Source organism: Amaranthus tricolor, chromosome 13, assembly GCF_026212465.1.
Source record: "Amaranthus tricolor cultivar Red isolate AtriRed21 chromosome 13, ASM2621246v1, whole genome shotgun sequence".
In the NCBI taxonomy this organism is placed as follows: Eukaryota; Viridiplantae; Streptophyta; class Magnoliopsida; order Caryophyllales; family Amaranthaceae; genus Amaranthus; species Amaranthus tricolor.
Genome location: NC_080059.1, coordinates 6,031,149 through 6,043,994, shown reverse-complemented (window position 1 = coordinate 6,043,994; position 12,846 = coordinate 6,031,149). Strand labels below are relative to the sequence as shown.

Sequence of the window (12,846 nt, the reverse complement as noted above, 5' to 3'; positions counted from 1 at the left end):
AAAATTTGTGGGATATTCAGTCAATTGAAGTATTCCACAAAAATACAAGAGTTTTTCAAGCAACCCAAATAGTCCTTTCGTGTGTCCCTTCTAATCTTATTCTTTTACTAACAATCAACTAAAAATAATTTTCTACATTGATACACACTATGTCCTTTTCATATTGCACCTAAAGTTAGAACAACAAAATCATTATCAATACAAGTTATAAACACAAACTTAGTACTTCAATGCTTAATCATACTTTTGATTTTATTAGTTGCTACCCTTTTTATTTCACGCAATCTAATATTTATCTTAATCCTTTATATTTTTAATTGTATATAATTTTAAATAATTAAAAAAAATATTGAGGCCAATCGGACGTATAGGAAAGATGAAATCAGAAGATGTCCATAAAGGAAAAGGAAATCAGAATATGTCCTACCAACACTCTCTTTGTGGTGTGAAATGAACGTCATATGCTGATGCACAACAGTAATGAACTTCATCTTATCCACAATTTCATTTCTAGTATTTTTCTTTGACAAAACAAAACAAAACTTATGGAGCAAAATTAAACCCACTATTGAACCAGATCATATTCATACACAAACATTTTCATCCTTAGAACTACAAAAATGATGCATATACAACACCTAAAGTTCATACAATCTACTACACAGATTCTGCATACCCAAAATCAGATCATACACACCAGCATTTCTGCTGTAAATTCTAAACAATGCTGTAAAATTTCACGTCGAGACCTCACAATCTTCACCAACTCCTCACTGCTGCTCTTGACTGCACAGACTTTACACCCATATTCTCGGTTGGATGCTCGGGCTGAGGAAAATCCTGTCCCACCGCAGGAAAACACGCAGGATAGTGATGGAGAGTTTTCGGGTGTGCAGGCAGAGGAAAACCCATTGCAAGCGGAGGAAAACACACAGGATACCACAGGAGAAGTGTCTGATGTGCAAGCAGAGGAAAACCCATTAGATAACAAAGGAGAAAATGAGCAGAAAGTAGCAGAAACTAGTCCTAATAAGGATCAAACAAAAAGGGCATTTTTAGATATATCCATTGATGGGAAGCCAATAGGAAGGATTGTGATAGGATTATATGATGAAAAAGTGCCTGTTGGAGCAGCTAGATTCAGTGATCTTGTTAGTGGGAAAGCAGGCATAACTTATAGAAGAAAAGAGTTTGTAAAAATCATGCCAAATTATGTTCAACATGGTGGGATTAGGTCATATGGGGTGGATGCTGAACTTGCTAATAGAACAGGGAAGAGCTTAAGCAATGATACTTTGGTTGGTGAATGGGAAAGAGAGAATGAGGAAGTTCCGGGGACTAAGAACTTAGCAGGAACAGTTAGTATTATTGTAAGGGATCCTACGAAACCGCCACCAAAAATGAAGTTGGTTGCTAGACAAGGGAAGCTTCAGATTGATCAGGAGGAGGTCGGGATCGAGCCAAATGGGACCGAGTTTACTATTGCTATAAAGGACTCGCCTGAGCTTGATTCGTCCGCTTTGGTTGTTGGTAAAGTGATTGAAGGAATGGATGTTGTGGAGAAGGTTGCTCAAGTTAAGACTGTGCAAGAAAATACTAGCTCTCCTTATTTCAGGTAATGCAGAACAATTCAGTAAATATGATTAAGGAGATGTTTGATAAATTTAGCTGTTGGCTGTTGGTTGTTTATTAGAGAAAAAGTGGGGGTCAATAAGTCAAAAGCCAATAAAAACCTAACTGGAGTAACTATTTTACCAAATACTTTTGTAGGCTATTTAACCAAGCCAAAAGTCAACCAAAAAGCCAATATAAAAGCTAACATTCAACACCCCAAAAATTCAAGAGTATACTTTCTTCTTTTGAGTTTAACGTAATAAACTAACTACTTGTTGTGGATCATAAAAACTCCCATAGATTAGAAAAGAAAACATATTTGGACTTATGGTCGCTAAATGGTTGGGTGTGAGGGATTTGGATGTACGCAGCATTTACCCTTGTAGAGATAACAAAAAGGTTGATTCAGATTGACCCTTGATAACAAATATCATGTGCAGCTTTCACATGAATAAGAAATGCACGTAAATATCAAAAATCAGTAATTAGAAAAGAGAAGTAACGAGATACACTTGTTGATTATATTAACTACTACATTACATATTGAATGTTGTCTAAATTTGAACTGAAAAAGCTTGCTTGATTTCAAAACTTTCAGGGTGGCTAAGTTGATTGGAGACAAGAGAGCTGTAGTAGCAGAAAGGGGCTTCAACCGGCCGTACTCGAAAGTGATAATCACAAATTGTGGTCTGCTTGAATGACATTGGAAATTCACTAAATTCATTCTTGTTCAAAATTTTGCTATATAGAGTGAATAAATGGTGTATTAGAATACAAATTTATTGCTTTTTGAAAATGCAAAACTAGCCAGATTTAGTCACTAGTATGGCTAAGAAAACGACCATCATCTTCGTCATTATACTCAGTATATCTCGCTCATAGAAGCTACGAATTGGGTCTAGAAAGGTTTGGAAGACAATAGACCATACTCTTATCAAAGAAGATAAGGAGGTTACGGTTAGTGGTAACATAATAACATTAATAATTATAGAAAACCTTATCATGAGAAACAATAGGAAACAAGCATAACGAACTATTTAATTATTGGTACTAAATGATAAAATTGATAATGAAAATACATTGAAATTTAGTTAGAATAATTACTTGACAAGATTTAAACTCATGCTTGTTCTACTCTTATCAATTCTTGTTCTCACAAAAATTTATTCACATCTATTACCACTTGAGAATGAGGTATAAACTATAAGGTAGTATTGGGAAACTACGATGTAAAAATATGTATGAAGATAAGAGCTTCATCACCGTAGAAACGAGATACTAATTTCATTGAAATTTTAACTAAAACTCTTTCACATTATCACCATTTAATATTACTATTGACTAAACAAATGTAGAAAAGAAAATATAAAGGATAAGCATAGCTTAAAAGAGGAAGGAAACGTAGAAGTCTTGACTTTCTTTCTCTCAGCCTATCTTATAACAAAAAAAAGTCGTAAGACTTATAACAAAAAAAAGTCGTAAGACTTTGTTCTAATGATATAACATCATTGATCAGCCATGAAAATGCAAAACAAGTATGGTTCTCATCATAACAATCAGCCATGAAAATGCAAAACAAGTATGGTTCTCATCATAACAAGGGGTGCTTGGAAACGTTAAATAGTTGATAGCTGATTAAGTGACTTATTTGATCACTGAATTTTATCAATTGGTTTGACAGTTAACTAATCAATTTATGTCAACATAAGCTAAAATTGTCCGATAAATAATTTTACCAATTTTGCTTTGATTAATTGTATCTTCAGCTCAAGATAAATTGTGTTATTACAAGAATACCTTCATTAACTCCATCTTCCTCCGCAAATCTACACTTCCAGTCTTCTTCTACCTCTATTCATCTTTCTCCGTATATTCCTCCATTGTTAATTCAATGCAAAATTGAAGTATCTTTTAAATCGAATATTTTTACTCAAAATAAGTATTCCCATTTCTCGTCAATTTCTCAATTGCGGCGCTTTCATGCAAATCCCATGTTACCTTCATTTCGCTCTCAATTTCATTTGGGTAGAAGCTTCATCAACATCATGGAAAATTTTATTTAAACTTCAGTAATGATTCGACATTTAGATGTTTGTTTCATTTAAGTCTATCGTAAATCTGCTGTTGACCTAATTATTTTGATTCACGCCCACCAACTGTTCGATGAATTGCCTAAGAAACCATTATGATAAAAAAACTAGACGTCTGAAATACTTTGGTTTTTCTCTATACAACACTTTGGAAACTCCTCCTCTTAATCCATTAATCCTACCTGGGTTTGAAGAGTTATGCAGCTTTGTTTGTACTCCAATTGGTGGTCTAGATGACTTGGAATCAAGCCTTAGAAAATGTGAAGTTCAATTGACCCCTTCTCTGGTTCTGCAAGTGATAAATCATTGCAAAAATGAAGCACCCACAAGACGATTGCTTCGGTTTTTCACATGGTCTTGCAAGAGTTTGGGTTCGGCTTTAGAGGACAAGGATTATAACCATGTTGTTCGAGTTTTAGCTGAGAAGAAGGATCATAGAGCAGTAGACATTTTGCTGAAAAATCTCCGTAATGATCAGAGAGCTTTGGAAGCCCATACTTTCAGTACAGTGGCTGAAATCTTTGTTAAGTTAGGGAGAGAAGATGATGCATTGGGAATTTTCAAGAACTTGAATCTGTTCAAGTGCTCACAGGACAAAACTACTGTCACTGCTATTGTCAATGCACTCTGTGCTAAAGGGCACGCGAAAAGGGCAGAAGGGGTTGTATATCATCACACGGATAAGATATCTGGTGTCGAATTTTGTGTTTATAGGAGCATCTTATATGGATGGTCTAAGCAGGGAAATGTAAAGGAAACTCGAAGAATACTCCAAGAGATGAAATCGAAGAAATTTAGCCTCGATCTTTATTGCTTCAACACGTACCTAAGGTGTCTCTGTGAGCATAATCTAAAACATAACCCATCTGGGCTTGTACCAGAAGCTCTAAATGTAATTATGGAGATGAGAACATACAAGATCATACCAAATTCAATAAGTTTCAACATCTTGCTATCTTGTTTAGGTAGAGTTAGAAGAGTGAAAGAATCACTCAAAACCTTTGAATTGATGAGAAAATGGGGTTGTGTTCCTGATTGGATTAGCTACTATCTTGCTATTCGAGTGTTATACTTGACAGGAAGATTCGGTAAAGGTAATCGGATGGTGGATATGATGGTAGAAGAAGGGGTAGTGCCGCCAATGAAGTTTTACTATGATCTTATTGGTGTTCTTTGTGGAGTTGACAGAGTGAATTATGCTTTGGAGTTGCTTGATTGTATGAAGATAAACTCAGTGGGTGATTATGGTCCAGTGTATGATGTTTTGATACCAAAGCTTTGTAGGGGAGGTGATTTTGAAAGAGGGAAAGAGCTTTGGGATGAAGCAGAGAAATTGGGTATTACCCTTCATTGTTCAAGAGATGTGTTAGATCCCTCTATGTTTGAGGTGTTTCCTCCAAAAGCCAAAATGGAAGAGAATGATCTGAAACTAAAGGACCCAAAAATTTTAGTTGCTCGAACTAAAAAGGGAGAAACTCCGAGCACTAGTGAAGCTACAACTTAAGAGAAAGGTGGGCCAAAAGATCAGACTATAATTATTCTCTAGATACCGCAAGAAAAGCTTGAGATTTTTATGATCCCATGTTTTAACTTGTTCTTAAAATGTAAAGTCAAGCTATTTTCTACTCTACAAATCAAGATTATTTCATTATTTGGATTTGGTCATTAGTTATTTATAGGCAATCCTTGTTTAAGAATATAGAATTAGAATACATATTAAGGAATAAAGGATTAATAAAATAGTGCAAGCTTCATTTAGAAATTTTGAGTTGAAAATTAGGAATCTACTCCAATATCATACCACTTACATTACATAAAGTAATCATTTTTCTTCCAATTTTAAGAATTTCAAATCAGCCATGAATGGGCTTTATGTGGAAGTAAAGATAAAGCAGAATTTCAATGAAATTCATTCAAAGAAATAAGATAAGAGAAAGCAAATTGAGTTAGATCAATTGCCAAGCTTCAACCCGTTAATAGTGGGGTAGAGTGCCTCGGGTATTCTTCACATACGCAATATACTCTCCATAGTGCATCGTAAATGCTGTGCTCTGGTAACGAGTCATCCGAATGCGCTTTCTCAAAGCATCTGTGATAACACCATTGTAACCCGCCTTTCGCATTAAAGAGTCAATAGCCTCGACTTTTGTCCAACCTGAAAGCATTAAAATTAATGACACCATTATTTGAGCTTATAATACATTAGTCATCATACAAAGCTACCATTATCATCAAACATAATAAGGCAATATAACATATCTGTCTTTATTATCGAAAATTACTTATATTCACCCAAATTGTACTTCGATGATTCCCTACAAACCAATCCTGTTTAAAGACATTACATTGATTCACAACATCAAAGATTGCTCAAGCTAAATCCTACCATAGCATTTCACCTACGCCTCACTTTAACATTTAGCAAACAAAACTCCCACAAAAAGTCGGTTGTTCATGCTTGGGAAAGGAAGTATGATTTATTTTGCACACAAATAGGGTTTCGTTCTCTGGAGAGAGCACAGAGTAGTATTTTGTCCACCCGAATGCCACGGTAGCTTACTTGAGAAAGACTAGAAAACTATCAGGAAATTTGGACCGAAATTTTCAATATCATGCAACCATTAATAAGAGGATTTTTCTTCCCATAAGTAAGTCTAAAACACACTTATAATCAAAATAACTACCTTTTGTACAAAATTTCAATCCAATTCTATTTAAGCTCCTCATAATAAGATATAACTACCACCTCATGGAATCCTTCAATTATTTTGAGAAGTGCCTCGTATCCATTCCAATTGGCGGCTTATTTTCATTTATTCAGATACCTTCCTTAACCGTTCTTAATCGACAAATTACCTTGCAAGTTCAGTATATTTTAGTTATTGCAGCCTAGTTGACGTGCACCCCATCAAGTGGTAGCAAAAACTTAACTGCTACCATGTTAGCTTTATTTGAAAATTACATTAAAAAAAAAAAGTGTGCATAAAAGGTAGTTCACAGAAAATAAGATCCCTCAATATGGCCAGCTTTGCATTAAGTAGTAACAAGTATTATAATAATAATATATTCTAAATAAATAATGCGCTTTGGAAACAACTAACAATATGCAACACACCTTCATGTGCAGCAACTTCAGGCAAGTATGTGGCATTTCGCCTGGTATTGTAGTGAGGATCAGTAAATTCAATTATTATACCGTGCTTTCCTACCTGCCAAAAGAACAGATCATATATCAACAGGCCAATATTATTGAAGAAATATCCTAAGTCCTAACATAACAAAACTATGACCATGCAGCATGCTATATTCACATGAGGGAGAACAGATTTAAAAAATTGGTCACTTCATGCTGTAATTTATACATAATACTTCGAAGAGAATGTAAATTGTGGACATGCATTTCCCTAATCCATAATCACCAGAAATCAAATTCCACTGATTCTTCCTTCTGCTGGCACTTGCTCCTTCTAATTGGATTATTCAATCAAAAGTCAACAACACCCCCAAGTCCCTTGCCCAAGAAAAGGAAGGTCTGCAGTAAAATTGTAACGTCTGCACTTGATCTGCCTTTCTTCAAAATAACCACTTTCTTCAAAGGCAATCAGAACTCGCAGAAGCCAGATGTACAAAGCTAGGCAGTTGCATCCATAATTGCATAGTGCAAAAATGTGGTCTCAACCATGATTGCGGTGACAATCATAGTGATGTGGTGACGGGGTTCATGTGCTTATTGTACAAACTATAAACACATTGGACGAGACCATGAGATATCCCTTCAACCGACCTTAGCTTTTACACCTCTACGATGTGAGTCGTAGTATCAATACGGTAGATTTGAGAACCTTTACAAAATACAAGTTAGCCGATACGATATGATGTCGCCTTGTTTTTGCACTTGCATGTTGCATCACTTGTAGTTGTAGCAGGAATCACAAGTAGCTTCATAAAGCATCCTCACCCCCCAAATAAAGAGAGCAAAAAAAGGCGAAAGTATAAGAATATAGTTATACCCCCATTCCCCATCCCAAACACAACAGCAGTATTAGAAAAGACGAGTCTGTTCAGATATTTGAAATTAGTGACAATTGCACAGAGGAACCCTCATACTAAGAAAAGAGTAACAGACCTGATTCAATCAACCCTCTAACCAGCAAGCTCAACCACTTGAAAAGTAAAACCCCTCACACAGCTCATTGTATATTTGTTTTAATCAATATGTCAGCATATTTGGAAAATTTTAAAGAATGCCTATTTTTAGAAATTACCCAAAAGATGACTACATGAATTTAATAGCATTGATGGATTATACTTTAACATAATACCTTTGCTGATTCGCTTTATAAATTTGCGATTAGCTCACAATGGCTCAAAAATAGCCAAAAAAAACATAATGTGCTTTTCTTCGATTTGCGATGTGCAAGATTAGCGTATCATATTACACTATGGATCATTGAACAAAATCCAATTTTATAATTTTATACGGAAAAAGAAAGGAAGAAGAGCACACACCTCCCAGTCAAGGTGATCAGCAGCAGTTTCATATTCAGTTAAAATTGAAACTTTACATTGTAATTGGGGTAATTCTTTTGCTTGAATCGGGGGGAAACGGCGATCTCTCAGTGCACTGTGACATAATATATAGGTCAAACAGACAACCATTTAGTTTCAGAGAAATGAGGTGGGTGAAAAAGACAGAACATTAGTATGATACATTACTCTGAAAAAGCAATAAGAGGGTAAGCATGCAGAAATTTCTGACAAAGAGCCAAAGAGCATGACAAGTACCATGATCAATACAAGTCTAAATCAGCTAATCAGTTCAGTAAGTAATTATTGATTAGGAATAAGAATTGTAAAATAAGTTGTTAAGGGTGACATCAACAGACAGACTGTAACCAGAGTCCCATACTAACAAATTTTGCATTTTTGCTGTTATCATAATCTTTTCTCTGTCAGCTGTCAAACTCACTTTCATCTCCAAAAAAGTCCAATGTCAAAAAGGTGTTGAGATTGAAATGTCCAATATAACCAATTGAGGTAATTTGCAAATTGAGTCTCAACTCTCAAGTTGATTTTGAATTTGAAAAGACTACAGGCAAGAGTTTTCACCAGCACAGTGGAAGAAAACTAAATTATAACTCAGTTCCTGTCCTCTTCAACTTTATAAAACCAGTTTCCATCAGAAAAAAAAAGGTTTTAGACAGTAGTAGGAATGAAGAAAATCAAGATAGAAAATTTAAGACATCGGTAAATGTTAACTAAAAAAATTAAAACTCACAGAGTTAACTTAAGCAAAAGAAACAAGCACTAAAATAGTAGAGCTCACTGAGTCAGTTTCTATGATTTCAGTTGAGCAAAAGATACGAGCACTATACTAGTATGCTAAGCCATAAATATATCGTCAGTACAACTACACTAGAACAACATTCCATTACCCCAAAGCCTGAGTGGCTTCAACCCAGAAGCAGATCGGATGAGCATAACCTCAATAACAATGAGGTTATTTCACATTGATCTTGATATCATATGCAACTTCAGCGACACCGTGATCGCCTCAAAGATTCTCACGCCCTCTTTCCCCAAAAGCATGAAAGGGTGATAAAAATAAAGAACTCCTTGTGAGCAAATTGGGAAACCAATTTGCAATGCATACAGGGCTTTCTTGTTCACAAGCCACAAAAAACAGAAAGACAACAGTTCTGCCTCAATGGATCACACCATATTACTGAAATAGCCAATTACTTTGCAATTATATAGCACCAGACATGAATAAGCAGCTGGGAAAAAAAAGCATAAGAAAGCAAAGAAACTACAACGTCAGATGTTTACAGTAATGCAAAATCCCTCACTCAATGCAACTGACATATCAAATAATACCTAGTAAGAGCATAGTCTCTGAACCCATTGATTAATGCACGAGGTTCCAGAGTACCAATGCAGCCACGAAGACGAGGCTCGCCTCCATTAACTACCTTGTTCCAGGTTACAAACAACGGGCTGCACACAACACCACAGCATAACAATTACAAAACATGTAGTTAGTTCAAACTTATCACCTATTTACTATATATATTCAACTTTAAACATTTAGTTAAAGGTCATGTTTGGTAAATGACTATTTATTCAACTTATTGTTGGTTTTTACCTTTGTTGCTTATCCACGAAAATTGTTATAAATGGCTTTTAAGTTTGATCTGATTTTTAAGCAAAAATGAAAAGGCTAAGCTTTTAAGCAAAAATGGAAGAGTTTACTCTAAAGCCAAAATGGAATAGTTTACTTTTAAGCCAAAATAGCCAAAATGAAAAGGCAGCTCTTTGACGGACGTAAAACAACCCAACTGAACCAGCTACAACTTAACGGCCAATTGCCAGACACCACTTGAAGACTTTAGTTATTGCATTTATTGAAAAGATATTGTGACAAAAACAAAGCAATATATAATAGATAAAATTAAAATAAGAACATTTCAATTATATCCTTAATAACAAATAACAAAATTAGCTAATGTTAGTGTTTGGAACCATTTTATCATTAGAAAAATACAAAATTTGGCTCAAATTTAGTGTTTGGCAAAAAAAAATAATAATTTTGTACTTGGGCAAATTCCAAATTTTTTTTATCGAAACAGAATCTCTATTGGGCACTCTTAATTTGAGAATGACTACACAAACTATCCATTCTCAATCGTTCATCTATGATTTTATATTGAAATATATAATTTAAAATGAATTACATATTCCCAAGAGCAAGCTAAACAAATTCCAATAAAGGGAATTGATGGTACTAAGTGTTACTCCTACAAAAAAAAAAAAGAAATCAGGAAAGGCATGCAAGTAGAAAAAACCAATGTTTATGCTTCGAACAAACACAAAGTAACAAAAATAACAGAATACTACATAATTAAAGGATGATGAAATAATAACAATACAAATATTTGATAAATCCATCAATAAAAGAAAACCCAATAAAAAATAAAGGGAGGAAATTACTGTTCACCCTCTTCGAAAGCAGGAGAAGGAAGTTGATCACTGTTATTGTAATGAGCAACGAGAGTATCAAAACAGTACACCGCCATTTCTTTATTTGCCGACACCATTTTTTCCCCTTTTTAATTCAATTTCAAATCAAAAATTACAACAAAAGTAACAAATAATCAATCAATTATTATGAAGCAGCTCGACGAATTTCGATTTCTTCCCACAATTAAAAGATATTGAGCTGCTTCGATGTAGGAAATTATATCCAATTATGGAGTAGAAGAAGAAGAAGAAGAAGAAGAAAGAGGCGTTTTCCCCTTTCTTTCCTCTATTATTTTGAAAATGAAGAATAATAGATGACGAAGGCCTTTTCTTTTTTAAAAGTAAAATGTTCTTTTTTTTTCGCTTTTAAAGACTTTTTGCTGCGAGGGCATAGACTCGGAAAAGAACATTTTTTATAATGCCAACTAGACTTTAAAATAGATTTAATAATTCGATATTTATTTGATTTTATAATTGAATTTAATTTAACTAATATTAATATGGATATAAAATTTAATTTTAAATCGATTTGAAATTTAAAATCAACTCGATAATTCGAAAAAATATTTCTACAGTTTCATGTTTCTCTTTATTACTTCGTTCTACAAATATTCTTTTTATTTAAAATAATTAACTAATATTTTATAAAGATGTAGTATACTTTTAAAAAAACTAGGTTGCGCATTTAGATTTTATAGCAATATATAGAAGATAAAAAGTTATTTTGACAACTTTGCGAAAAATTAAAAGAAAAAAAAATTTCGCAATAAAAATTGCTTTATAAAATAAGAATAAAAATTAAAAATTTATGAATAAAATCAAAAAATTGATCTAGAAATCATTACCAAAAAATTTGATGTCAATGCCCTTGCTAGTTCCTTGCATAAGCATTGTTGGCGGCTTGGCGAACTTAGTAGTTAGTAGACGTGGAGATGCCAAACTAGTCCTTTCATCTCTTGGACATTGATACATGGATATTTTGCCATTTTGGTTCTCTCTAGTCTCAACCTTTTAATTTACATAATTTATTTTAGATACTCATTTTTCATTTATTTCTTATTTAGAATTGGATTTTATGGCTTTACAAGTAGTAAAATTGGCCTACGGGTTGATGTGTCGTTCCATATTTAAAATATCATTTAACCACCGCTTTAAAATGGATTGAATTTTTATATTAATGCATTCAAACTTATATATCCAATATAATCAATCCGTATACTCTCTTCATATTTACTCCATATTCATATTATATGTGCTCCATAAAGTCACAATTCCATACAAATTTTAATATTTAATATATATCTAATTTTATTAAAACCTTATACTATCATATAATAATATTAACATTCTTAATTTTTTGTCGAAGGTTTTAAATAAAAGTATATATAATTGATATAAAGTAGTACATTGACATGGATTGTGTAGGTATGGGGTGGTTCGAGTGGGTTTGGTGAGGAAGACCTCATACATATCCACATATCCAATATCCACCAAATTTACATACCTACTCCAATTGAGGTGGATGCTAAGTCCATCTTCACCACCTTTTTCAATCTCATTCTCATTTTCAAATTATCATTTAATATCATCCACGAAATTCATTTTTTCTCTTCATTTAATCACATTTATTACATTATTAAACTTCCCATTGTCCCCTTAAAATTTACTCCTATATTTTTCTTTTTGATTCAATTATGTCAGATTATATGGAGTATGTTATAAGTTTTTTTTTGAATTGCACAAAGAACAAATAGATAGAACGAAATAAAGAGAGATAATGAGTTTATAGACGACATTAAGGACATAAATCAGGGATAAAATAAAAAGAGAAAATATGTTTGTGGGCTAGATTATAAGACAATATTAAATCACAACAAAAATAAATATATTAAATTAAAGGTAAGTTGTCAAAAATAAATCAATTTTGGTTCGATCCGCTGAAAATAAACCCGCGTATTGATTATTATTAAATAATCCAAGTAGTTTGGTATAATTTTCTGAAAATAAACTCAATCATTCTTTATTTCTAATTGTTTAATCACATAACAGCTTTGATGATTGTTATAAATAATAGGTAGATTTATTTTCAGCAATTATATTACATATATGGATGTATTTAAAT

General features: G+C 33.3%; 3 protein-coding genes across 3 annotated transcripts; 2 read left to right on the top strand and 1 right to left on the bottom strand.

Moving 5' to 3' along the window:
• Nucleotides 1-376: 376 nt before the first annotated feature.
• Nucleotides 377-2,809, top strand: LOC130798442 (peptidyl-prolyl cis-trans isomerase CYP26-2, chloroplastic). Its single transcript, XM_057661427.1, has 2 exons — nucleotides 377-1,615; nucleotides 2,213-2,809. The coding sequence occupies exons 1-2, from the start codon at nucleotides 621-623 to the stop codon at nucleotides 2,313-2,315; spliced, it is 1,098 nt and encodes a 365-aa protein (XP_057517410.1). The 5' UTR covers nucleotides 377-620; the 3' UTR covers nucleotides 2,316-2,809.
• A 352-nt stretch (nucleotides 2,810-3,161) lies between these two features.
• LOC130798440 (pentatricopeptide repeat-containing protein At5g61370, mitochondrial) lies at nucleotides 3,162-5,437 on the top strand. Its single transcript, XM_057661424.1, has one exon. It carries the CDS (start codon nucleotides 3,778-3,780, stop codon nucleotides 5,206-5,208), a length of 1,431 nt encoding a protein of 476 aa, XP_057517407.1. The 5' UTR covers nucleotides 3,162-3,777; the 3' UTR covers nucleotides 5,209-5,437.
• Nucleotides 5,436-11,063, bottom strand: LOC130798441 (uncharacterized protein At2g38710). The gene is given in 6 exon segments (XM_057661426.1): nucleotides 5,436-5,689; nucleotides 5,691-5,859; nucleotides 6,820-6,913; nucleotides 8,214-8,328; nucleotides 9,582-9,701; nucleotides 10,695-11,063. Coding segments are annotated over 6 exon segments (639 nt in total). The 5' UTR covers nucleotides 10,802-11,063; the 3' UTR covers nucleotides 5,436-5,655.
• Between the last annotated feature and the right edge of the window lie 1,783 nt (nucleotides 11,064-12,846).

What these genes read in the sequence shown, in the direction of transcription:
- LOC130798442 (XM_057661427.1), top strand. Translation starts at nt 621, where the DNA reads ATGATGCATATACAACACCTAAAGTTCATACAATCTACTACACAGATT. An exon ending in ACTAGCTCTCCTTATTTCAG is followed by an intron (nt 1,616 to 2,212) that starts GTAATGCAGAAC and finishes CAAAACTTTCAG; the next exon opens with GGTGGCTAAGTTGATTGGAG.
- LOC130798440 (XM_057661424.1), top strand. Translation starts at nt 3,778, where the DNA reads ATGAATTGCCTAAGAAACCATTATGATAAAAAAACTAGACGTCTGAAA.